Source organism: Acartia tonsa, chromosome 10, assembly GCF_053477335.1.
Source record: "Acartia tonsa isolate MP-2025a chromosome 10, ASM5347733v1, whole genome shotgun sequence".
Taxonomy (NCBI): Eukaryota; Metazoa; Arthropoda; class Copepoda; order Calanoida; family Acartiidae; genus Acartia; species Acartia tonsa.
Window position 1 is genome coordinate 15,143,476 of NC_137269.1, and position 27,025 is coordinate 15,170,500.

Consider the following 27,025-nt stretch of genomic DNA (forward strand, 5'->3'; position numbering starts at 1 on the left):
TGCAGGTTCTGGCTTTGGGTTGGCTATAGATGATGGTGAATATGGGTGGAAGGGTGGCTGATTTATCCTCCAAACCGCCTTGCTTTCTCAAATTCGCGCGGTTTGTTGCTACTACTACTTTAGTTTTATTTAAGTTATTTCAATGAAAATTACAGCTGCTAAACCCGCTCGGGGAAATGATGGATTGACAAGTGGGATGCAGTGGCTACATTGACATTTTGGTTGCTGCCACGAAGCTTACAGTCAGAACTTTAAAAATAAATTGAGAATACATTGTAAAGTGAAAGACGGCAACAAAGTAGTTTGGGATCGAGATTTTTATTCCAAAAGATCCTTCGTATCTCATTTTCTCGTATTCAATCGAATCCGGTGGATAGGAACCGGTTCTCATCCATACGAAAAATCTATGTCTAGCATCGTATTATATCCAGCTTTCTACGAATATAAAAATGTACAATCATAAGATTAAAACCGTTTATAATACGATGAAAGAAATAATTATTATACATTTCTATAGATAGGAAATAAAAAATTATATGATAATTGCCTAGTTCACAAACAACTTTTAGAGGTCAACCTAAACAAGTTTAATCGGTTTAGGTCGATACAAACGATTTTTAGTATTGCCCAGAACTGGGTTCCAGTCAAACTGGAAAAAAATATATTAAAATATCAATAAAATATAATCTGATGCAGAAATAAAAATAATTTTAAAAAAATATTATTTTGATTTCTGGGAATTTAACGAATAAATGTATTTTGTGTATTTAAAGTTTGGTTCAGATGATCTCTATATAAACAGTAAAAAACATATTAACGAGACATTTCAAGTAATTCACTAGTGTCCAACATCCTTACAGTAAAGGGGGATGTCAAGTTGTAATAGTTATTTGTCGCTTTCCGCGGATATTAAAAGAAAAATTTTAAGAATAGAACCAGTTTTATTTTCCCCGATGGGGTTGACAGTGTCACTGTCAAAAATTCTTGGTGGGCATCGCGCAAAACCCTGTGAGGCAAACTATGGTACAAAAGAAATAGATTATGAAAAATGTATTTTGAGATACTATTTTAAATTTTTTTAAAAATTATTTTTATTTAAAAATTCCTTTATGTATATGTTAAAGACTGTTGGATTTTATATATTACTTAACAAGGATGGTTACCCCAATCAAGCAAAGCTCACAAATATATTGAGGATGTATTGTACAATACATATTATATATGTAATAACCATGAAACTAGAAATATTTGAGCACACTTTCAAAACTACATAATTATGATGTCCATTATAACGGCTATAAAACCAACTATAAAAGATTTGTCATCTTACTTTTTCATAAATAATGACTTAAAGAGACCAAAATTGAACGTACACGGCCTTCTATTATCTAATGAGTTCAAATCTGCTTTGAATCTGTCAAATTGAAAAAATGATTCTGCCTTTTAATCATACAGTTCCATGTTGTAGAAATGCTTCGCTATTTAAAATGTCAATGGATTGGAAAGGATTTATCTAAGGAATATTTGTGCTTGCTTGAGCATTTCTCTTTAAATTCAGGGATATAGGGTATATATAATTTGTACAAGCGTTCCATCTCGACTAGTTTTCTTCTCAGTAAGTAATCAAATTTAGAAAATTATTTTTCTTTAAATCTTGATAAAATGCAATTCTAACTAACAGATGAATAGATTTTGAACCAGTTGGTGGAGAGTACAAGATTGATCCCACTTAAAAAACCATGGGAAAAATACTCCAGTCCTCACTCCGATGAAAAATGAAAAGGCAATTAATTCAATTTGGATGTATGGTCAAATTGGATGTTTGGAGATTAGGCTTAGGTTGAAATCTGATAGTAGGTTAGAAACATAACATGGTTAATTCATTCAGAGAGAAGCGAAAATTCTCTTTATTTAATTCGTGTATATCCTGCTACAATAGTATGTCTTTCAGATTGGCATTAATTTTATTACAAATTAAAACTATCTATAATACAAAGTAGAACGATGTCTGTCTGTCCGTCTGTCCGTCTGACCGTCTGTCCGTCCGTCTGTCTGTCTGTCCCTTAAGATCTCGGTAACCACTGAACCGATCGGATTCTACTCTTCAGGGTATCTACCTATTGGTCCTGTGGTGGTTTTAAGCTATTTTCTCGGGGGGTGGGACACCCCCAACCCCCCCAAAAACCAAAAAATCCCCCCCCATTTTTTTTTTTTTTTTTTTTTTTTTTTTTGAAGGAGTTTCCATGGTCCTTTATGGTCTCTCGCAATAATTTTTTTTTATCACCTCTTGGGCAAAGCCCCTAGAGGCTAGGGGCGAAGCCGCTAGTTTTCTTTAAAAAGGACCAGTTTTGTAAATTTCCGATTCGACAATTATGCTTTAATTAGTTTTTTTTTTACACCATTTACCATCTACAGACAATTTGGTAGTGAAAGAATTTATTTATTATCTCTTGCTGAATCCCTGAAACTTGCCATAATCTGACTGCATACAAGATTTAAAGGAAGGAAAATGTTTAAATATTATATTCTAAATTGTATTTCAACTAGATATTTTTAAATTCAGTCTTTTCATATATTTTCCTCTATTCTAACTGTAATGTTACCTTTTCTATAAATCGTAAGTCGTATACATTTTACACATCTTTTGACAGAGTGTTTGTGCCGAGACTCGAACCAATGGCACGCCTAACAACCAGCGCTACACACAGATCCAATAACACTATTACATTCAATGTCGTGCTTTTATTCATTCAAAAATATGTTAACAGGGTTTAACAGTACAGTTACTGAATGTGTCATAAGATTTTCTATTTCACTTTTTTAATATTCATTTTTACCTATTGTTATTGCTGCTATATTTATGGTTGTAATTGTCTTTGTAGTATGTATATCTGGTCTCACCAATCTTAATAAATTGTTAAGTTTGTATTTGCAGATGACAGCTCACAACTTTACTTAGATATACATACAGTTATATGAGGATAAGTAAATTAACAAATGAAATGATAATCAAACGTATCTCTAATATTATGTTGTGATGACAGATAAAAACTATCACCATTATGAAATAAAACTGTTTTGATTTTTTTATTTCAAAAATATTGAGTCGGTTGACCTTTGCAGAGTATTTAATTGTATAAATGAAAATAAATGCTACTTTTTTTAGCAGCAAAGCTACTATAAAATTTCGATATGTTACGATAGGGAGTTGCTATTTTAGGAAATTCACTTTCCAGTAGATTTTTATTCTTTTCCAACCACATTAATTAAAATAATTTAATTTTTACCTTTAGTAAGCTTTATCTACTGAGCGAAAAAAATTATTTTCATTCCTTGTCGCACCTAGATCACTAACTAATATATAACTGCACCAACGGGTTGATCTGGGTTAGTTTTTTTTTTTTCTTTTGATGAGTTTATTTCTTCTTAATAAACATTTATTATTTAGATCAAACAAAAACAATCCTTTAATATAAAGTAGTAAGATTTCTCATTTTATTTAAAGAAATGCTAAAAGATTTATAGTTTTACCACCGATAATATTGTCAGATACCTATACAAAAATTTGATTCTCGGTGCGAAAAAGCCGGCAAAAATAAATAATGAATATTGATTATATTACGTTTTGCTAAAATTGAACGGAGCAAAGGATTATATATATATTTAAATTTAGATTATTATTTGTTTATCTCTGAATATTCAGACTTAGACTTACCTGATCATTAGAATTTATTCCCTCATTCATTGTTTAATATTAACTATAGGTTACTTTAACTTTATGTCAGATATAGGTCTGATGCCTCTAAAGTTAAGTCTGATGCAGTTGTCAAACTCAAACGTTATCAAAAGCAAGACATAAAATTCCACAGCTGCCAATAATTCGCTTCACATAAACCTTAGCCGCTAAATGCGACTTGAGTCTGGAAATTTTTAGTACAATTTTTTAATATTATTTTAACTCTTGATTATGATTTCAGTAGATTTTTTTGGCCACAGTTGTATCTCTTTAGAAAATACTGCTATGACGCAAAATATGAGAATCAAGTCAGCTTTTTTTTCTAAAATAATTCTAATGAACTCGCTGTGGTAAACTATGGTTTAGTCATATCATTTCTCACTCAGTATTACAATATCAAACGTCACCCTGTGCTTCTGAACAAATTAAGTCAAAAGATAGTTTCTACAAAAATAGAAAACTACACTCTTATTACATAATTTGGTTTAGTTAAATAAATGTTCATAACCAAAATACATATTTTAACAAGGCAACCCTCAACTTTTCATTTTATTTTCAACAAGAAGAGGTGAAAGTGAAGTCACAAAAAATAAGATCATGGTTTTAAATCATTAAATTCATAAGGCAAATATCATGTTATATCTTATAAAAATTGTTTCTTTTTGTTACTTCTCTTTATTGTTTGCTGTCAAGAAGATGAAATAGAAACTACAATCAACTTTTTGTATCCAGCAGCACAGGGTGAAACAGCAATATATTATACCTGACTTTAAATACTCATTAAACACATGTATGCACTGAATTCTAAATTAGTGACAGTGCTTTTTAAAACTCCATTCACATAAATGATATACCTTTCTCCTGAATAGATATGCCTAAATAATACTATTATATGGGAAGCTTTTTTTTATACAATTCCAATCACTCATGTTGACCATATTAACAATATAGGCTTAAATAAAAATAAGTAGTCATGGCATTTCACGGTTAGAGTTATAAGAGTTAATCTGTATTCTATACGTCAACATCATGACCAACAGATATATTAATAATATATTAATCATGGAGTAATTTATTAAACCAAAAAGCACAACAGTATTTAAAAAAAAAGTTTTATAGAGATGTTATGCTTAAAACATTGTGATCAGCCCATTTCTTTGGTTATTACAATTTCAAAATCTTGTTAACACGGTGATATTCATTGTATTACTTAAGTTGCTTTGCTTACATGACTATATCTAATTGATTAAGGTTTTTAATAGTTAATATGACGGACTTATGAACGTTTTCACACACTTAATTTAAAAAAAAAAACTTTGTAAAAATTATTTATCTTTATACACTTGGGATAATTATTTATCTTCCATGTTTTATTTCATTTTCTTGAGAGTTTTGTAAATTGTTTGAATTGAAAGGCAGACAAATGGTCTGGTGGGTCATTATTTATCTAGAAAGATGGTTCAAGTCAGTAGAGTGTATTCTATCAGCTTATTTATTTACTCATTCTTATATCTACAACAATTTTTAGAAGCAAAGCTTTTCTGCATTAAATGAGTGCCCTTTCATCCGTCATCGACATTAGCTTATTTTATAGCTCTAATAGTGAATATAGTCTTATTAGGGTCTTTTTATCAATGTGTATCAATGAATATCTCTGTTATGTGTTCTCGAACGCAGGGCAACTCTATAAATACATTTAGAACGCCAATGTTCAATTTCAAACACATTTATTAATAACTATATTTTGGCGCTAAATTTTTAAATGATAAAAGGTAAGTTATTCAAAATAATATATCTTATTCAATTTAATAACAAATTAAGCGATTTTTTTTCTTCAAAATTTATATCTTGTTTATTCTAAAGCTAAACCTTAAGTAGATAAAATCTATGACATTTATTGCACATTTGACCTTTTCTTTGAATTGTTAAGATTTGTATTTATGGATAGGGTCATCTATGTTAAAGATAGATGTATTTGCTAAAAAAAAATCACACTTACATTTATCGGATATATACTTCTATATAAAAGTGAATGAAAAATGCGACTGTGGCTAACATGTAGTGCATCCGCTCGTCGGGTTAAATGACAGCGTCATAGGCAAAGACGTTAAAATTGCTCATCTTTCCATATATCAGGTAAAGGATATAAAAAGCTAACGCAAGATCCTAGACCAAAAAAAGGCGCAATTGAGTACCATGCACCAAAGTAAGGACTTTCAGCTTAAGGCCTACAATTATTTTGTATTTTCACGCACTCCCCCCCCCCCCTTGGCAAAACCCTTTGCACGCAACTGGTTGGTTGTTTGAAGGACGTTTGACTATATAATCATGCACAAAATAAGCAAAAAAATGTTCAACAATAAACTAAAATAAGATCTCATGGTGTATCCTGTTCTCTGTAAAATCCGAGGATAAAAGTGAATGAGTAGCTTTGATTCTAATAAACATAGAAAAAACTTTTGCACTTAAAACATCCTAAGTTTCTTATTTATATTTATTAAGAAGCTATTTAGCATGGTTTATATCTAAAGAAAAAGATTAATGTAGGAACTATTATTAGAGAACGTAAGGAAAATTGAAAGAAACTTTAAACACAATTCTCTTTCATAGGTAAGTCAGGGAGGGACACATGGCTTTATAAACCATTTTTTACTTTTGGTTTTGAAATTACTTTCTTATACATATTGCCTGAGGATTGTTTCTTACAGAAACGTAAATGAAATTAATAAGCTTAAAACCTTTTTGTTGGCTTGGTCCTTCGCCCCTAAACACGTATGTAATCCTATAATTTTTCATTTACGTATCCTCGTTCGAAGGTTTATCAAACCTAACAAAAATTATGTTAAAATATGAAATGAAAAATACATTAATTTTTTATCTCTTATGTTAATTTGTCTATGGTTGGATTTACAAGCGCAGTTTGAACAATAACATACAACTTTCAGATTTATATCATGAAATATTTATGGATGCTATGTAAAAAGAACAATCACAGACGGGTTTAGGAGATGTGTTGTGTATATAATAAATTTATGAAACATTCTAACTTTACCATATATATATACCTGATCGTTTGGCTAAATTATCCTAACTAAAAAAACTATTATTATTAACAAAAATTAATATTTACGTTACTTTTAAATTCATGTCTACCTAACTTTTCACTCACTGCAATGTAATTAAATACACTATTAGGCTTTTTTTCTTAGCACTTCGCTCACCCACCTTTGTAAAAATATCTTTTATGCCTCTGTTTTTATTAGGTGGTGTGTGGCTTTGCAGTTTTATTTGGTAAAGAATTTATCCATGAAGATAAAAAGAAAAGACATTGGTAAATTTATTGTTTATTTCATATGATTTACAGCTTTGTAACTGCTCTATTATCTAGGTTAGTATTTATTATACAATTTAGGACTATTGTCAGTAGACTGCCGCACGGATCAAGGTATGGCCTGAACGAGTCGTGGGCCTGAATGCAACTTCGTCTTAAAGAAAAAGCTGCATGGCTTTCTCTTAAAGATTAAAAAAGTTTTTTTTTCATCTGATTAGGCTTATGGAAGGGATTTTTATGCATTTGCGTTCAGGACTTTAAGATGACAAACGCGGCGAATTGCTTGAAGGAAACATTGTGACGCTGCAGCTTAGGGTGCAGCCTCTTTAAGTCGCGCAAATGAAATTATGATGCACTCATACAAATTAAATAACAAAAATATTCTCTAAACCTGAGAAGTTTCAGGAATTTAAGAATATTTCTTCTAATTGGTTTCTGCTCTTAATAAACGTTTTTTTGTATAAAGATAATAATTAAGCACTATGGCTGCTATTTGAAAAGAAAATTGAAACAGTTAAAACTTTTCTTATTTTGCTGGTATTGTTGATAAAGCACTAAATTTGACATTATTTTTTATAAATATCTTTTTTTAAAATTTTTAGGTCAGTATATAATTTACTTTTAATTAGTGGCGGACAATAATTCTGTTATAAAATTCGTTTAGAAAATGATTAAAAACTTACTTGTACAATCAAAACATTCAGTTGTTGTTGCTGAAAAAAGATAATTTGAATCAATTTGATTTTAGCCAATATTCTTTTTTAACGCACTAGTTTAAAAAGTAGGATTTCATTTGCCTTGGGAATTATCACAGAAAAACCCATTTATATCAATATCAATTATATCGCAATTGACTGCTGGACTGAGTAAGAAATTTATATGCTTATTAGTTATGAAGTTATACTCAAGCCTTGCTACCAAAATACAACAAATACAATAAATAATAACATACTTTTATAATGACATTTTGTTAATTAATTTTGTGTTATATATATTTATCCCTGTAAATCTGGTTTTTTGGGTTTTTGTAGTTATGGTGGGATTAAGTTTGTACGTTGATAGTCAGTTTGGATTTATTTTAGCTAGGTATCCCTCCCTTCCTCCCTGGTTTATTTAAATAAATACGGAGCTATTCCAGTAGTCCATCAGCTGATTATATAATTTTTATGTGTTATCTATTGATTTTTAATTTTATTGTATTTTAATCATATGAATAAAAATGTGTTTTATGTTCACCTAGACTAAATATACTGGATTATCTATCTAAATTTTTGTTTGTTTTGAAAGTGTAGCTTCTCTATAATTGGTTTCTCAGGGAGTAATAGGTATAACATTAGTTATTTATTCTTAGGATAAATAACGAGTAGTTAAAAATTCCAGTGAAGAGAACCTGACATAAAACCAAAATTTTTACTCTATATAAAAAAGGTTACAAACTATATGTAATCTCAGACTTTAATAGTAGAAGTATCATTATTAACTATGTTTATCATGCCTTGTATATTTAGGATTAGTTATAATTGAAGAATAGCTTTGGTACTAAAATCTTACGCTGAACACAAATGTATTTATTCCAATCATTTGGTGCGTCAAATATTCCAGTTTCCTAGATAAAATATATTAATGTGAGAAATAATGACAACATTCACAAAAGAGAAGCTCAACAAATACAACAAGTAAAGTTGAAAAAGATAAGACTATTTTACTATGCCTAAATTTGTGATAAAGATACACAGAAATTGTAGAAAAGCTAAGCTTTTAAGAAAGACATTTTATCAAACATTCTTCTGAAGTCTAAAGAACAAATTATAATTTTTCTAAATATTGTAATTATGATTAAGATAAGTACTTCACTAACTTCTGATATAAAACAATGCTAGCCATAATTTTGCAGTACAGCTGAGATCCAATTCTAATCCATCGGATATCAATCGGTTTCAAAGCGATACGGGAATAGTTATTTCTCGCATCGTATTATAAACGGCTTTCCGCGGATATAGAATGTACAATTATGAGATTAAAACTAGTTTTAATCTTATGATTGTACATTTTTATATTCGTATAGATCTGGATATAATACGATGCTAGACATAGTTTTTTCGTATGGATGAGAACCGGTTCCTCTTCACCGGATTCGAATGAATACGAGAAAAACCTTTCTTATTTTCTTTGACCATTATTTCAATAAATAAAATTGTCAAGGGTAATGAAAATGAGTCTCTTTTTTTTATATAAGCAAATTTTTCAACTTTTGGACATGTAAATTCGGAAGTATAGATTTTTAAAATATTCAACAGACTATCTTCTTATTACGGCCTTACATAAAATGTTAATTTGTATGTTTCTATTGATGAATGTGTTTATCCTTGTTTCATATGTTAACCAACCTGACAAGTCATCATCATATAAGGAGTCGCTAACCAATCACTTTCAAATACTTCTCCTTAATAACAAAACTATAATAAGACTTTTATATAGATCACATACTCATATGTATTATTATGTTTAGACATTCAATTGTTATTTATCGCATTGTATTATAGACAGCTTTTCACTGATAATAAAAAATAATGAGTTTGTTGGGGTCAACAAAACAATTAGATATTAATTCTTTGATTTTTATTTTATCATTCATAGAAAATTAGTTATAATATGATGCGAAACATATTAATTAGTTTGAAACCATTTTTTAAAAAGTTTTCAATCTTTACCTGGTGGACATTTGAAAGTTGCGTTGAATCCAAGAGGAGCTGCCGGCTCCAAATTCTGATCACCGAAGCCAATAAAACTTAAATAAAGAATTCGAGTAGATACAGAGGTTCTCTTACCATTTTACCTAAAACTATCAGCTACGCCCATAGAAGCCTCTTGGGACACGTAAAATTGTTTCTTTTCAATCTATTTATATTCAGCTATTTACCAAAAATATTTTTCCCGCCAATAGATGCTGTTAGTTTTTTTTTTGCTGTTGCAAAATTTCCGAAAGGCGGCGTTTTTTATTTTTATTAATCTTTGCTGATTTTTCTGGGGAAGGTGGTGGTACTTTGCCCCAAAATAGTTATAAACCTTTCCGGGACCTATGAAAAGCTAACCTGTTAAGGAGAGGCCGATCGGTTCAGCGGTAAGCTAAATCCTTCGGTACAGACAAACATCCTGTTACTTTATTATAAGAAGAACGATGTTTGTCCGTCCGTCCTTCTGTCTGTCCGTTCTAAGATCTCAGTAACCGGTGAACCAATTGGGCTCTACTCTTCAGAGAATATAGATACTGAGCTATTTTGGGAAAGGGTACCAATCCCAGCCAACATCACTTCAAGTGCCCCTAGAGGCGCCTAAGGGGCGTAGCCGCTAGTATCTAAATAACCGTAGAAAAAAAATTATGACACGAGGATTTTGTTTGGGCAGGGATTCGTACCTATCATAGCAGATGAACTACGGTTTAAGAAACGGTTGATGGGTTTATAATTACCTTGCGTCTAGACCACCATTAATATACACAGATGTAATATTGTCTGTTGGTAAAACATGTATAAAATGAGGGAAAGGAGTATCCAAGTTCATTTTTACAGAAAAACCATCATCGTCACAAATTACTCTAGAACAGAATTTTAGGCCAATTACATAATAGCTTATGTTTGTAACTTTTTAAGTTGTTATTTATCTTTTTTATGTTGAATCTTTTAGGAATAAATCAAAATAGATTTTTAATATTAACTACATAAAAAATTTCTATTGGATCGCTCAATTTTTTCATTTCTAAATTACTAAAATCTATTAATAAACACGTAATATTTACTTAAATTACTTAACTACAGTAAAGAAGAGATATATCGAAATTGTAACCGGTAAAAGTTTTTGTTCTCACCTCATAATCATAGGTTCCTCAAAATCTACGGTTGTTCCTTCAAATATTATTGTGTTGACTCCTTTATCCTGCGCATTTATATTTACATGAAATTTCAATATGAAGTAAAAACATACAGTCTACTGACACTTTAAAATCCTAGACTGCTGATTAAGGAAGGAAAACGAATGTAAGTCTTATTAAATAACTTTAAAAGAAAATAACAGTTAAAAACTAGGCCCTAGAACATTAGTCCTTAATTATACCTAGAACCTGGAATTGACTTAGCTGCTTATATTTTATATTCTTTTGTAAATTTATAGAAGCTAAAGATAGATGGCTGAAATTTTGTTTCAGGATTACTCCGACCAATTAGCACACAGTCTATAACTTTTTAGTTTGTTAACTTGATAATCATGATCACCAGGGGGGGAAAAGCTTTGTAACTTAACCAACTTTTCAAATAGACAAATGAAATTGTTTGTTTGACCTTTGATGAGTTACTCCTACTCGTACTTTATTTTGAATATTTATAAGAATAATCCATTGTCAACCTTGTTTTTAATAAAAATGTACGTACCTCAATTAGGGCATACATAGTGATTTGTTCTCTGGATAGATCAATAACTATATGTAAAGCTTCGTCTTCTAACCCAGCTAGAAACTTTATATGTAGTGGATCTAGAAAAATTAAATAGCTTCTCTAACAAAGTAGGAATATTCTATCCTAGTAAAGTTGGCTGAATGTAACAAGGACGATGTGTGTTTCTTTGTTTGACAAGACTGCCCATTCGATTATCTTATTTTTACTTTTTTTAACCTTTATAACAACCTAAAGTCAAATCTAAAAATTTAACCAGGTTTATCCCAGGATTTTTTTCATCATCATCATTGCCTTTTAGTTCTCAGCAGAACGTAGGCCATGCACAATGGTTCTCCAATCTTCCTTTTTTTGGGCACGTTTTGAGGCATTGCTGAAAGATGGAATTTTCTTTTCTTTCAGTTCACTTAAGAGTTCCCTCCTCCAGGTTGTTTTTGGTCTACCTGGTTTCCTCTTTCCTACATGGGGGTTCCAAGTCAAGGCTTGATTGGTTATATCATCATGCCCTTTCCTTAGAGTGTGCCCCAGCCATCTCCATTTTCTCTGTTTTATTGTCAGTTTAATGTCTGACATATCACTGCGCTCTATAAGCTCAGCATTTGTGATCTTATTAGGCCAAAAGATCTTGTGGATTCTCCTTAGACATTTATTGACATATGTCTGTAGCTTGGAGACCACTGCTGTGTTTAGGAACCAAGTTTCAGCCCCATACAGCAAAACAGAGAGAACATTTGACTTGAACAGTCTTAACTTGGTCTTTATGGAGATGTTGTTGGAATTCCAAATTTTGTTAAGGCTGGCAAAGGCTGTCCTAGATTTGTTAATTCTAGCTTTAACATCTGTTAAAGTGCCTCCAGCTTCATCAATTTTACTTCCAAGATACTCAAAACAATCTACATCCTCAAGAATTTGGTCTCCAATAGTAATTGGTTCTTGGGAATTTGCATTTAATCTGAGTATTTTGGTTTTAGGAACATTTATTTCTAGTCCAATTTTCTTGGAGGTTTCAGCTATCCTGTTAGTCCTTCTTTGCATTTGACTTCTATTGCTTGTTAACAAAGCGATATCATCAGCAAAGTCCAGATCTCCTAAATATTTGGGATTGCCAAATAGCTCCCAACGAATGCCATCATTACTTTCACAGTTCTTCATGATCCAGTCAATGGCAAGGAGGAAAAGGAAGGGAGAAAGAAGGCATCCTTGTCTGACGCCTGTTACAATCTCAAAAAAGGTTGATAGTTTACCTTTATACATTACATTTCCACCTCCTTTATGATAGATAGCTTTAATGATATTGATTATCTTTTCTGGAATGCCATAGTGACGGCAGATTTTCCAGAGAGATCTTCTGTCTAAAGAATCAAATGCTTTTTTGTAGTCAATGAAGTTTACAAAAAGCTCAGAGTTCCATTCCTTGGATTGCTCTATGATGATTCTTAGAGAGGTTATCTGATCAATAGTGGAACGGTTTGGTCTAAATCCAGCCTGATTAGGTCTTAGCTTTTCATTAACCTTCTTCTTTATTCTATTAAGAAGAATCTTACTAAGGATACGGCCAGGTACTGAAAGGAGCATTATCCCTCTGTAGTTTCCACATTGGGTCAAGTCTCCTTTTTTGGCTAGTATTGAGATATGTCCATTCTTCCAGTCCTCTGGGCATAACTCATCATTCCATATCTTTGTGATCAAAGGTAGGAATGCCTCAGCAGATGTATCTAGGTCTGCTTTTATGACCTCAGCTGGTATGTTATCAGGTCCAGCGGCCTTGTTATTTTTCAAACTTTTAATGGCCTCTTTGATTTCCAATAGATTTGGCGCTCGACAGTCAATGTCAAGTGCATCTGAGGGTGGAATCTCAGTTTCTTCCTCTGGAACTGGAAGATTCAGCAGTTCAGTGAAGTGCTCTGCCCATCTATTTAGAATATCTTCATCAGTTTTAAGGAGTGAACCATCCTTGTCCCTGATGTGTGATCCTGATTTGTGTACTTTACCTGCAATGCTCTTTGTAATCTCATAGACATCTTTCATTCTATTTTGATTAGCAGCATTTTCTGCTTGCATAGCAAGGTTTTCCAAGTGTTCTTTTTTGTCAATTCTGACACTTCTTTGGATTTCCCTGCTGAGCATCTTATACAGGTCTTTATCTTCTGGAGAGTTTCTGGAGAGTGTCTTTTGTCTTACCTCTCTTCTTTGATCCATGAGATCAATGGATCTGAGCTTAAACTCTTGTAGCTTATCAGAGTTTTGAAGGGTTGTTAAGTTATACTTTTTCCTGGGGTTAGGCTTTGTGTCCTGCTTTTTAAATCTAAGCCGAACTTTAGAAGATAGAAGATAATGGTCTGAATTAACATCAGGTCCTCTTTCAACCCTGACATCAAGGAGAGAACCTTTAAAACGTCTAGATATACAGATGTGATCTATCTGATTAAAGGTTCTTTGATCTGGTGATCTCCAGGTGGCAGTATGAATCTTCTTGTGTTTAAAGATGGTTCCACCAATGACAAGTTTGTTTTCAGTACAAAAACTTACAAGTCTATCACCATTGTCATTATCCTTGCCATTACTTAAGCCTAGGCCATATCTGCCCATGACTTCTTCTAAATTTTCATTATTACTCCCCACTTGAGCATTGAAATCTCCTAGGAGCATGGTCAGGTCCTTTTCTTTATGACCATTCTTAAATACAGAGTCAAGCTGGTCATAAAATTCGTTTTTGACCTCTGTATCTGCTTGTTCTGTAGGAGCATATGCTACTATTATTCTCAGATTGATGTTTTTATCTGAGGATTTGAAGTAAGCCTCCATGATTCTTGGACCATGGGGTTGCCAACTGATCATGGCCTGCTCTGCTTGCTTGGTCAGCATAAGAGCCACCCCTTGGTTATGTCCTAGATCCTCATTCATATGGCCTGAGTAAAGTATTTTCAAGCCAGAATGATGTTTAAACTCTCCATTATTTGTCCACCTTGATTCGGTGATAGCCAGGATATCAACCTTGGCTTTAAGCATTTCTCGGCAAATGTTTTCTGTCTGGCCTGACTGAAACATTGTCCGAACATTCCATGTGCAAATTTTTGCTGGTCTGCGGGAATTCAGAATCATCCGCCTGACTGGTCCTTTAGCGGTTTCCCAGCCAAACATCATATTGTTGTTTCCAACCTCTACTTCGTTCCCGAGCCCAAAGTTAAATTGGTCTTTACTTTGTGCAGATTGAACGTGAGCAGGTTTTTTCTAGGGAAGGATTGTTAGCCCCACCCAAACCCCCTGAACTGGGGGAAGTGACCAGAATTCAGTCTGGCATCTACCCTAGGACCTTTCCAGCACAGTAGGACTCTTCTGGTGTAGCTCCTAGGATCATTGATGCACGGTGCAGGATGGACGGCGTGCACGTAACTGGTCTCCCATCCCTAAGGATTTTTTTACAACCAACAATTAATTGAGCTACTGCTTTCTTAAAGTCCTAACTGTATAAATAATATCATAGATTCATTCCGATGCATAGTACAAACCTCTGATTGCATGTCCTAACTACATATTAATTTTTAGGAATCTAAAATCTGACAACGTGTTTTAATAACAATGCGAAAAAACCCATGATTCAAACCTAATACATCCTTAACAAAGATAGGATCAATATTGCGTATACAATATTGTCCTAAAATATAATCTTACCAGTGTCAGGCATTTTACCAACAATCATTAGATTTCCACTTGTCTCGCAAAATTTTGAACCAGGAAATTTTAATTTTAAGGGAAGCTTCGGATTATATCTCGTAAAATCTAAATTAATTAGTATTAAACAGTAATGATGTCTTCTAGGAGTATCGTATTTCTCTTTTCCATTTTCACAAGGTATTTTGCACATTTAATGACAGTCATGAAAATTCAAATATTCCACTTTAAACAGCCAAATTATGCTCACAATAAATTTTATAAATATTTCTTTACTATCTGCCTACAAAATGCCCTTACAGTTATAAAGATTTTATATTAGATATTTGAGTGGTTTGCTAATAAAAACTGAACCTGAGAAGAGAGTCATATTATTTTTTTCATCTGGAGCAAATTTTAGGCCTGTGAAACTTGGAGGAAATGGAATACTTGTACAGGCTTTCGCATGACACTAAACATAAGTGACATTTTAAACAAAATAAGCAAAATAAGAAAATTATTTCATAAAATGTCTCAGGAACTACATGTCAATTTTTAAAAAAAATCTAAATCAATGGAATGAGCATAAACAGAACTTTCTGTTTATATAAAAAATATTTGTATGATCATTTTAAAGTGATATATGAAATAACAAATTATTATAAGTTTTAAAAAAACATATTTTGAAAGGCAAGGGTCAGCTCAAGACATATTAAAACCAATTTTAACCATCAGAATCTTCTGTTGGATGTTTGGAAGACGATTGAGGGTACCTCTAGCTGATCTGTGCTTTTAATATATCTGATCTGAATGGTTGGTTGCCCGGAAAGCTAATTGATTTTATGACTTGTAATGGTAAGAAGTAGACAAAAAAAAACCGCTTGAAAGGTAGTTAGGGGTGAGGCTTTAGGATTTAAAATCTGTCGACTTTGTTATTCTCTTTCAGTAATTCTTGAGATCGATATGCAGTCACATTTTGCTATCAGATTATTGTAATAATTGTTAACAAATGCTGAATTTGACGTTGAATAATTAATTTTCTAATATTCTACACTATAAAATATTAAACCTGAGGTAATTGAGCTGGAACCCAAGATTTGTTCCAACCACATGTTGATATTATCTCATCCTTAATTATTAATTATAATACTCACTTAAAAGGTTTTTCTTTTTTCACTTTATGACAACTCTTTACTATTTTTAATTACTAAGCATGATTAACAAAGTTTGCTCCCAAAACATATGTAACTAATTTAAATCAATGTCAATGTCTATCTATTGTTAATGTATTTTTACATATAATTTTGCTTATGTTTGTTTCACTCCCTTAATTTTAGTACATTTATTTTATTCTCTAATTATAGGAAATGTGAATTTTTAAAGATTTTTTTATTTGCTTTAATCGGGCTTCTTTTTGTTTATAGGTTCTTACCACGCAAGATCCATCTTCATAGCAAAATTTTCCATAAGGACCACATGTATACTGGGCAATTGTGCCATAAGAATAGTTTCCATTCCATTCCCAGGTTCCAGCTCCCGGCCTTGATGGAGGTTCACCACAATCTACACCTAATGAAATTTAAATATTAATCCTGTTCTTGGTATAGTGGGCAGTTCTTCACAATCTGCACCTAGTAGATTATTGAATCATTATTGCTCCTGTTCCTAGTCTAGAGGGAGGTTCTTCACAATCTATACCTGATATAGTATAGAATAATTTATGCATCTGGTCTAGAGTCAGGTTCTCCACAATCTGCACCTGGTATAATTTAGAATAATTTATGCATCTGGTCTAGAGTCAGGTTCTCCACAATCTGCACCTGGTATAATTTAGAATAATTTATGCTTCTGGTCTAGAGTCGGGTTCTTCACAATCTGCACCTGGTATAATAAAGAATATTTTCTAATTCCGATCTTGAGTGCGGTTATACACAATCTGCACCAGTTATATGAAGAATATTTCCTATTTCTGGTCTTGAGTGAGGTTATACACAATCTGCACCTGATATATTATAGAATAATTCATTCTTCTGGTCTATACGGAGGTTATACACAATCTGCACCAGTTATATGAAGAATATTTCCTTATTCTGGTCTTGAGTGAGGTTATACACAATCTGCACCTAATATAATATAAAATAATTCATTCTTCTCGTCTAGATGGAGGTTATACACAAACTGCACCTGGTATAATATGATTAGTCCTGTTCTACACATCAAGAACACACAAAGAAGTCTTCATTGGCAAATTTACCAGACATATTGATGTTAAAATACTAATGTGTAAACCAAAGAAGTCCAAGCTATTTATTTAGAGGGGGGGGGGGGGAAGAAGGGACTTTTTTTTCTGAGGGGGGGGGGGTGAATATAATGTATATTAAAACAAGGATGACAACATCCATAAGTAGCGAAGCACAAAAATCATGGATGGGAATAAGTACAAGTAGATTTAAGTGTATTTATTAAAATCAAGAATAGATTTATTGGAGAAAATAAACACCAAACCTTGTTTTATTAATTGTATGATGACGATTTTCAAAGTAAATTACATAAAAGATGCTCATAACAATGGGAAAAAATATTTTGATACTGATATCCCAAAATTTTGAAAATTGAACTAAAAACACCAAAGATATGGGGAAATATGTTAAATATAAAAAAACAGCCAAAAATCTGATAAAAGGCAGTCTGACCGCCATAGTTGTTTTCTTAAAACGACAGAAAATTTAATTTTTCTATCCTTAACTTAAAAAATTAGGAAAATCAGACTATATACACCAGATATATGGAAAAATGCATGAAAAATTTAAAAATAGCCAAAAACCTGCAAAAAGGCAAAATGGCCATTATGGTTGTTTTCTTTACCTAAACGACGGAAAATTTAATTTTGATATCTATAACTAAAAATTTTTTGAAAAACGGAGAAAAATATAGAAATAGCCTAAAACCTGCTAAAAAGGCAGTCTGGCCGTCATGGTTGTTTTCTTTAAACGACGGAAAATTTAATTTTGATATCTATAACTGAAAAAATTTTGAAAATCGGACCATAAACACTGAAGATATGGAGAAAAATGTGAAAAAATACAAAGATAGCCTAAAACCTGCTAAAAAGCGGTCTAACAGCCATTGATGTTTTATAATCAATTGTGCTCCATAATGATAGGAATGTTGTCAAAAAATTTCAGCCTTCTCTCTTTTATAGGAGCTGAATAAATCACATTTCCCCCATAGTTTAAAGTGAATTATAGAGTAGCTTCGCTACTAAAAATTATATAGTGGGGGCAAACATTTTTTCCCTGTCCTTGGTGTAAACAATAACATGATAGGAAATTGTATTAGAATTTAAACACTTGATTACAATTTATTATCTGAAAAGCTAAATCTATTTTTGATATTAAATCAACAGAATTTTAGATTTGAAATTGTAATAGAGAAGATGCAGAATTGAAAAAATTCATCTTTTATGACTAACTTACTTGCCACACATCTAGGCCATTCATCAGGTTGTTTGAAGCTTCCATCTTCCTGACAAACTATCTCATATATGGTAGCTTCTTTATCATGCTCAAAAAACACTAGAATCAAAGATAAAAAATTGTTGTTGAATCTTTTTGAGTCTTTCAAGATGGCATAGCTTTCATCCAATCTTTCCGTGATATTAAATAACTTACACCCTTATTTTTGAAAAATAGATATCACATTCATTCAGAAAACCATGTGGAATTTGTTAAAGAAAAGGTGGGGATAGTCCCTTTAGGGGCAACAACCCATAAGGAGCGATTCGTCGTATTTTTAAAATGGCTTTTTATAGGTTATATTGGGATAGGTGATAGGGTTTACAATTGGCCCCGCAGGATTAGAGCCCCATGCAGGGGCTAGAAATAGGAGAAAAGCTACTGTGAAAAATACAAAGAATTGCCTCTTAAGGTGTGTTGCCACAAAAGGGAATATACCCGAAAAGGTGAATTCCTAATTATTGTATTAGTTTTTGAAATGTAACCTTTGTCATTAGAACAGGTAAAGTTAATGCTTGCTCCAAATTCAACAGGTTCCCCATTTCCACTATACTTCACATTGCTTTCACTTGGGGGCTAAAAATTGAATCATAAATAATACTCTTTTTGGGAATTGGAGTAATTAGGTAAATAAGTCTAGTTTTTGTCTGATAGTTTTTGGATAGTCTAGGTTGATTAATGCTTTGTTGTAACTATAATAAAGTAAGCTAATGTTGAAAAGGTGGGGTATCTTAGATATACTTGCCTTCCTAATACTCGTTCTTTAAAATAATAAGTTATACCTTGTATTTGATTTTTGATATTCAAAGTATTGATTTTTAAATTTATATTTTTTGGTTTGTTCTTTTGAGTTATCCTTACAAATGTCTATGTTTAGACTGTTTCCAGAAAATTTCCTTAGGCGAACTAATTAACCAAGATACTTATTAATGATGCTGTTGTTATCAACCTCATAATGTTAAAAATAACCTGAGGAACATAAAGGCACTGAACCCAGACACAAGGATCCAGAGAATTGTACAAAGTCCAAGTCTGGTTCCAGTTACACTAAAAATCAAAATGACTTCCAGTTCAGGATTTTAAATGGACTGGACATGGATAAAACTAATTGTACTTTCAATTAAATAATTCTTATTTTTGTAGGTAGGCAGCTCCGCGGATAGCTGACATTAAGTGATTGCAGCAACAAATATTTTTACTCAGCTTGTGTGACAAAAATAAATCATTATGTTAAATGGATAATATGGCAATCCAAATTATGAAAGAAGCATTAAAATTTCTAGGGGTCGAATTCAAACCCATGTAATTTTTGGGTATGCACTAAAGACCATAACAATTTATAAAATTTTGCTCCTTTTCATCAGAAAATCTCTATAAGTTGGCCTTTCATGAGACCCTTACTTATATAATAGTTCTCAGTAATTTCTAAGAATAGGAGTTAACTAGTTTAAAACAGACGTGGTACCTAATTCTACTTCCAGCTTATTCTGTTGCCTTAAAATTTTAAAATAAAATCATCAGGCAAAATACTTGATTAACAACTTAAATTAAGAAAATAGGGAGAGAAAAAATTTCTGCTAAACCTGAATGGTTCTGTTGTCATATGTTTCTTTTGTTGCAGGGTCTTGGAATTTTCTACCTTTCCCACATTTATACCTAGAAATAAAGAAAAAAAGTCAGTAAAACTTAAAAGTTTATTTATAGTCATATATATAAATGTATAAATGTATATATAACAGTTACGTAAATCAGAACTTAATATCAGGTATAGACAAAACCATTTTAACTGATTTAATTCGATAAAAAAAACTGTAATTTCAGGTGTTTTAGGAGTACCCAAGTATTTACAAATCAACTAAAATATTGTGAAATATTTTTTTTCAAAACAATTCGGTTATTGGTTACAGTCGCCTAACATAGGTGCTGGAAAAATCCTATAATTGTCAAAAGACTGAGTTTACTGGACATCTGCATGGGCAGAAACTATTCATAGAGAAACTACCCACAAATAAGTAACTTATCACAATAACAAAAGATTTCAAAGTACTTAGCTAAACAAAATGATATGGAATGCAATCACCTTGTAGATGTATACTATCATTTAAAGGAAGCCTGCAAGAAATACCACGCTTTAACTGCTGAAAGACTGCCACAAGTAGACCCAATACCCCAAATTTAAAGCCTTCAGCTTCTATAACAAAAAAGTTCTAGGCATTTTAAAATGACATTTTATGTACAATGAAAATTTTGAAAGAATTGCAATGCTCATGTTGAAAACTTTGAAATTAAACTACGTGGCCTAGAAACAAAATTATAAGCTTATCTTTGTCATAAATTTAGGTTTCCAGTAACTAATTATATTTTTACAATAAAAATACCCATTTTTATAGTCAAAATCATAAAAAAAAGTAAGTTTTACTTGCGTTGTACCGAATGTACTGTAGCCAATAAGAAGGCTGAATCAGCTTAACAACCAATCACAGCTAAGCTTGTATTAGTTTACCCCTTTGTTTCCGCTATGATTTTCGTTTAAAAATGCAATTTAAAACGAATTTTTTTAATAGATTTTGACTATGAAATGTGGTGTTTTTATTGTAAAAATGTAATGAGTTACAGGCAATCTAAGTTTCTGACAAAGATAAGGTTATAATTTTTTGTCTAGGCGACGTAATTTAATATTGTTTTTTCTTTTATGAGCATTGGAAATCTTTCAAAAATTTCATTGTACATAAAATGCTATTTTGAAATGCCTAGAACTTTTTTGTTATTGAAGCTGAAGGCTTTAAATTTGGGGTATTGGGTCTTCTTGTGGCAGTCTTTCAGCTGTTAAAGCGTGTTATTTCTTGCAGGCGTCCTTTAATGGAAGTGATCTTAAGAGCAAAAAATAGTTAAGCGTATAAGATAGGTTTACCAAACTTCTAGATTAATGTAATAATTTTCAGCTGATAGAAATCAAGATTTTTGGGGAATATTTACTAAATGATTGCGTTCCTATCAAAAACCAATACATGATGATTTATGATATATATAGAACCAAAATAAATAAAAATCTTACGTTAAAACTGCACCAAAACTCCTGAGCTCAATTTGTTCCTGGCTTTCAACTTCTTCTCTTTTCTTTCTTACACTGCTAGCAGCTAGAGTTGATATTACATTATTACAATAAATAGCAATCAATAAGGCACCAGCAAGAAAGTCATCATGTTGTTGTTGTGAAAACAGGATAGCTATATAAGTTGCATATATACAAAAAACATGATGTTCAAGTCTTTATATTTTTGAAACTATCTGGTAGAAAATTTATATTCTTTCAAGTATATGTTCTCTAGGTGTAGTTTAAACTATTTAACAGAAGGCAGTTCACTAAATTTAAGTTTAAATGCACTTAACTGAACAAAACTTAACCTTGGGTTGTATCAGTAATAATTGTTGTAGAAAATGTTGTTGAGATTGTGGTGGTAGTTGTTGTAGTTGTCGTGGTGGTAATAGGAGGTTCACAGATATCTACAACATTGAAAATTCAGTTCACGGTAAAATGTAGCAGAAATAAAAAATTAGCAAGAAACTACAAAGGAGCTACAAACATGTCATATCGCAAGATTTTCAGCTGTTTGGCTACTATTCTTTTTTCTTGATTAGCTCCAAATGGATTTCCTATTCTAGCCCTAGTTTCCTAAAGTGTACAGCAGATAACCCAATTATTGCAGACCCTTTTTCAGCTACTCTGGAAATTTGTGAAAACAAAGCGATTTATACATTATACATTCAAAATTTTAATGTTTAAAATTTTAATTTTTTTTTGGAAGTTTGAAGCTTTTTTAGCTAATAGCAAATTTCGAGATAGGACGTGGACGCTAGGTACACTTTCGGAAACTAAATTGGAGTTCATCTTTTTCTTGTTGATATGTTTAGTTCAGAAAACTGTAAATACCATAGCCAAAGAATTAAATTTAAATTCTTTTTCCTGAAAGTGGATTGGTTAGGCAAGGCAAATACGTCTCTTACACCTCTAAATTGAGCCCAAATCGTATGCATGTAAATGCTGACAGATCTATTAACTTCTAACACATTGATATTTAGACAATTAGCAAATTAAGAATATATTAGAAAAAGTTATAAAATGCTTTAGTGATACTTAATTAGCAATATTGATAAATAGACAATAGGCAGTGAGCCTTCTTTAGTGTATAAGCATCATGATCCATAAACATTGTGACTTGTAAAGTCGCGTTTTATACTACAAACCATACATGAATTAAAATCCATAAGTAATTGTTTATCTGGCAGATTTTCATTTGGTCCAATTTTCATCTCAAGGAATACTAACCCTCTCATTTCAACAAAATCAAGTTTCCTAAAAATATAATATCCATCATATTTAATTTTAAATTTCTAGCCATTATCCTAAAGAAATAAAATCATTGTTTATGTGGTTAAAGATCTTATGAAAGTGTAGTGATAAAATAACAAAAAAAAATGCAGAAACTTATTATATCAAAATACCTATTATTGCTAACCCATTGTTTTATGTCATCTAAGATACCTTAATTTAGAAACTGTACTTAGAAGTCCTAATTGTGCATGGTGATGGGTGGCCATTTTTTTGACGCACATCTGTTGTAAATACAATTTAAACCCAGAACCCAGAACCTTCAAATAAGGAGAAAATGTGCTAATGTCGTGGATTTAAAATTGTAATTGCAAACTTTAGATATAAAAAATGCTTTTATAACATCAACCTGAGTTGAGACTTTGTAGCAACGGTGTCAATAAGAGCTCTGTAAATAGCCGTCATACCACATAGTCCTCCAACTTCTCCTATTACTGGCCTAAACATATTAAAGTTTTATGTAATTATATTTATAGAAATCAAATCTTAAACTTGAAGTCATTATTTTCCAACAAAATTAAATTAAAAATTATGCCTTGTTGCTATACATCTATACATGAATATTTAAATTTACTTCTCAAATTTTTAGTTGTTACATCACTTTTCATACTTCAAATGATATAGGAAAATTAATAATAGGTTCTAAGAGGAAAAAAACTAATGATTTTGAAAAAAAATAAAAAACAACTGGGAACCCATTATTCTTCATTTGCCAAGCTATCCCTAAAATGAAAACTTTTGGAAGCATCATATTTTTTATTTAAATTCTCCTAAAAATTATACGAAATACCATTCAATAAGGAGCATCTGTATTAAACTTTATACTTTTTTGCAAAATGTTTAGCTTTAAAATCACCTAGCACTAAGATCACCAAGATTATGAACTTTGGGATTTAGTTTAGAGGAGAGACTCAACATTAAATCTGCCTTCAAGTCTTCAGATGTTTTATTTACAAGGTCTTCTGTGTTTAAACTCTTCATCCAGGATACACTACAACAAAAATATAGTCATATTTTAATATGAGCTGAAATAAAAAAAAAATTGTGGGAAAATTTATCTTCTATAGAAAATAAACTTATTTTGTTACATATTTTTGTATAATTTCACTCTTTAGAATAGAAAAAGAAAAAGTTGGTGTCCATAATAGCAAAAATAAGTTTCTAAAATGATTTTAGAGATATTTAAGTTTTATGAACCAGTCAACAGATAAATTAGGAAATGCAATAAATACTTTTTTATTAACTATATGCAAATTGTTTTAAGGACTCCAAATACTTATGATTTCATCCACCCTGAATCATGAATAAATGATTCTAGGAGCTACATCAGTTGAGTCCTACAAAACCTAACCATTGAATGAAAGTTAAGCTAAATTAAAAAATAAATTTAAGTTGCTTACTCTTTTAGAGGAAGATGGAGTTGAAAATATTTAGCGAGTTTTAGATAGTATTTATGTATACTTGCCAAGAGAAACAATGCTAACAAAGACTTATCAAAAATCGGTGGGTCACTTTATACAGTACATTGATTTCATGAATCAAATAACAATAACAATATAGGACACCTTGGAAAACCTTGCTATGCAAGCAGAAAAGCTCCTAACCAAAATAGAATGAAAGATGTCAATGAGATTACTAGGAGCATTGCAAGTAAATTTCATAAATCAGGATAACAGATCAGAGACAAAGATGGAATACTCTGATGAAGATATTCTAAATAGATTGACAGAACATAAGTCAAATGTTCTCTTGTCCTGTTGAATGGAGCTGAAACATGGTTTCTGGACACAGCAGTGGTATCTAATTTACAGAGTTGTAAATAACTGTCTCTCCACAAGAGCGAACTAGAAATACTAACACTGAGCTCTTAGAGCGCAGTGAAATTTCAGACATCTGTCAATATCAATCTCTAAATAATAACTAATTTTGCTAAATAAGATTACCTATTCTAGAAGAGATTCATTATAACTATTATCTATACCAACTTATCCTTATCCAACTGCTGGTATTATTTAAACAAATCAGTTTATTTTTATCATTTCCATTATAGAATTTAAATGTTTTGCCTGTCAATTAGACAATCTTCATCATCCACAAGAATAGACCAGTCTTTACAATCAACTAAATATGAGATTACTTAAGATTTTTTATTTATAAAAGAAAAAAAAGCTTCTAAACAAATATTTTACTACATTAATGCATTGCATTTTTTCCACAGTAATTATATCTTGTATAATTCAGTATCCAAACCTAACCTGACAAGTAGTAAACAAAAAACTATGACCACCTTCTTTTCAATTATTTGAAAATTAGGAGGTTGTATTGGTTATTAGTGTTCAAGTGCCAAGGTTTTAAATGTAAAAGAATAATAAATGTACCACAGAAGTATGTTGCATTTATTTCTCTTCTAAATCTTTCACAAATTAAATCCAGTTGATAAGCAAATCCATTTATATTATAGGTACACTCAAACTAAAATATATATTATTATTTTTTTATGCAATTTAATAAAGAAACTTTTTAATTCTGTCATTGAGGAACGAAATAATAACAAGGTTTCAATGAATATTATTTACACTGAGGATTATCAATTTTGGTTATGTCCTAGTTAAGGAGTACCCGCAAATAATTCATGTGATTTTGTATCAAAGTACTTATAATCTAGTTAAATACTGTATAACCTGTCCATGACAAACAGCTTTGATATCATTCAGAACTTGAACAGTTTCTAAACAATCCTCATCTGGACCCCCCTTAGGATCAGGATCTGAACAATTTTATTGTAAAGTTATTATACATCGTCTTAGTTTTATTAGATCTAAGACATAAGAAAAATAATTTTTTTTTGAATAACAATTAAACATAATAAATCAATACAAAACCTGTGACATTATTTATAACATTATCATGTAAAATAAAACATCGCAAACAAAAGTTGCATATATTCCAAGAGTAAATTTGATTTTTAGAAATTTATATATTTTAAACACTACATGACAGAAAATTAAGACTTTATACCTTTTTCTCCATTACACATTGCTTTTTTGTCAAGATTTTTTTTTCTTCCAAAATATGCTGATTTAACATAGATTTGAAGAAAAGAATAACATTTAATTGTTATATCTTCACTATCCACTCCACACATGTGCTAGAAAGTAATAATTTCAGTCGTAAAGATAATCTATTCACAATTTGCCTTTTCTTCTCTTTAATTTTTATGTTATGTTATTTTTTTCCTTTTCATTTTGTTTTTGAGTTCTATTTCAGATCACTCATACACAATAAATGTCAAGACTTAAAAACATTGAATTGAAGATTTTTGTTTATTATTCTTCTTATTTATGAAGAGGACATTTTAAGAAATAAGATAAATTATTTCAGAAAAATTATCAAACAACATTCAACTCAACTACAAAACTCTCAAAACAAAAGTCAATTTAAAATGTTTCAATGATTAGTTTTTTTCAAGGGTTATTGGGTTAAGTACTCTTAGAGTAATAAAAACACTATATCCTTTCTGCTAATTCTTAATTTGAGATATGATTTTTTTTGTGCCAAGTCATCAATACTTTATCTGTTTTTATAAATTGATAATACTCTGGTAAGCCGAGCGTTCTCGGCCCACGGGGTAACGAGTTCGGATTCAACGAGCCCTAGCCTTTAAGTATTCTACCAAACAAACAAGCAGGATTCAATCATACAGAAATTATATATTTAAACTGAATAATATTTACAAGTTATGTTTACTATATATATACAACAAAATATAACAATGGTTAGGTTTGAAGGGGGTGTGGGGCGCTAGGGCTTAGCGCCCGACGGTAGACAGGCTGTGGGGGCAGCGGTGGTAAAAGGGGAGGCAACGCCTCCCGATTATATAAGCGCGTGAGGGACTCGTGATAGTTGCATGTTTGAGTCCCCTCCCCACATTTAGGCAGGCTAGTTTGACCGCTGGGT

The 27,025-nt window shown here is 31.4% G+C and overlaps 1 protein-coding gene and 1 long non-coding RNA gene across 2 annotated transcripts; both read right to left on the reverse strand.

Moving 5' to 3' along the window:
• Positions 1–6,979: 6,979 nt before the first annotated feature.
• On the reverse strand, positions 6,980–9,856 carry LOC145330536 (uncharacterized). Its single transcript, XR_013883453.1, has 4 exons — positions 9,779–9,856; positions 9,455–9,510; positions 8,619–8,673; positions 6,980–7,780 (listed from the first exon to the last, which is right to left on the reverse strand). It is a non-coding gene; the product is annotated as an uncharacterized LOC145330536 (long non-coding RNA).
• A 676-nt stretch (positions 9,857–10,532) lies between these two features.
• On the reverse strand, positions 10,533–26,105 carry LOC145330445 (uncharacterized). The gene is made up of 17 exons (XM_080175079.1): positions 26,087–26,105; positions 25,742–25,835; positions 23,925–24,059; positions 23,418–23,507; positions 22,929–23,032; positions 22,084–22,182; positions 21,734–21,815; positions 20,262–20,334; positions 19,648–19,725; positions 19,164–19,254; positions 18,640–18,738; positions 16,596–16,732; positions 16,233–16,292; positions 15,539–15,635; positions 11,492–11,592; positions 10,933–11,000; positions 10,533–10,662 (listed from the first exon to the last, which is right to left on the reverse strand). The coding sequence occupies exons 1-17, from the start codon at positions 26,103–26,105 to the stop codon at positions 10,533–10,535; spliced, it is 1,557 nt and encodes a 518-aa protein (XP_080031205.1).
• Positions 26,106–27,025: the final 920 nt, after the last annotated feature.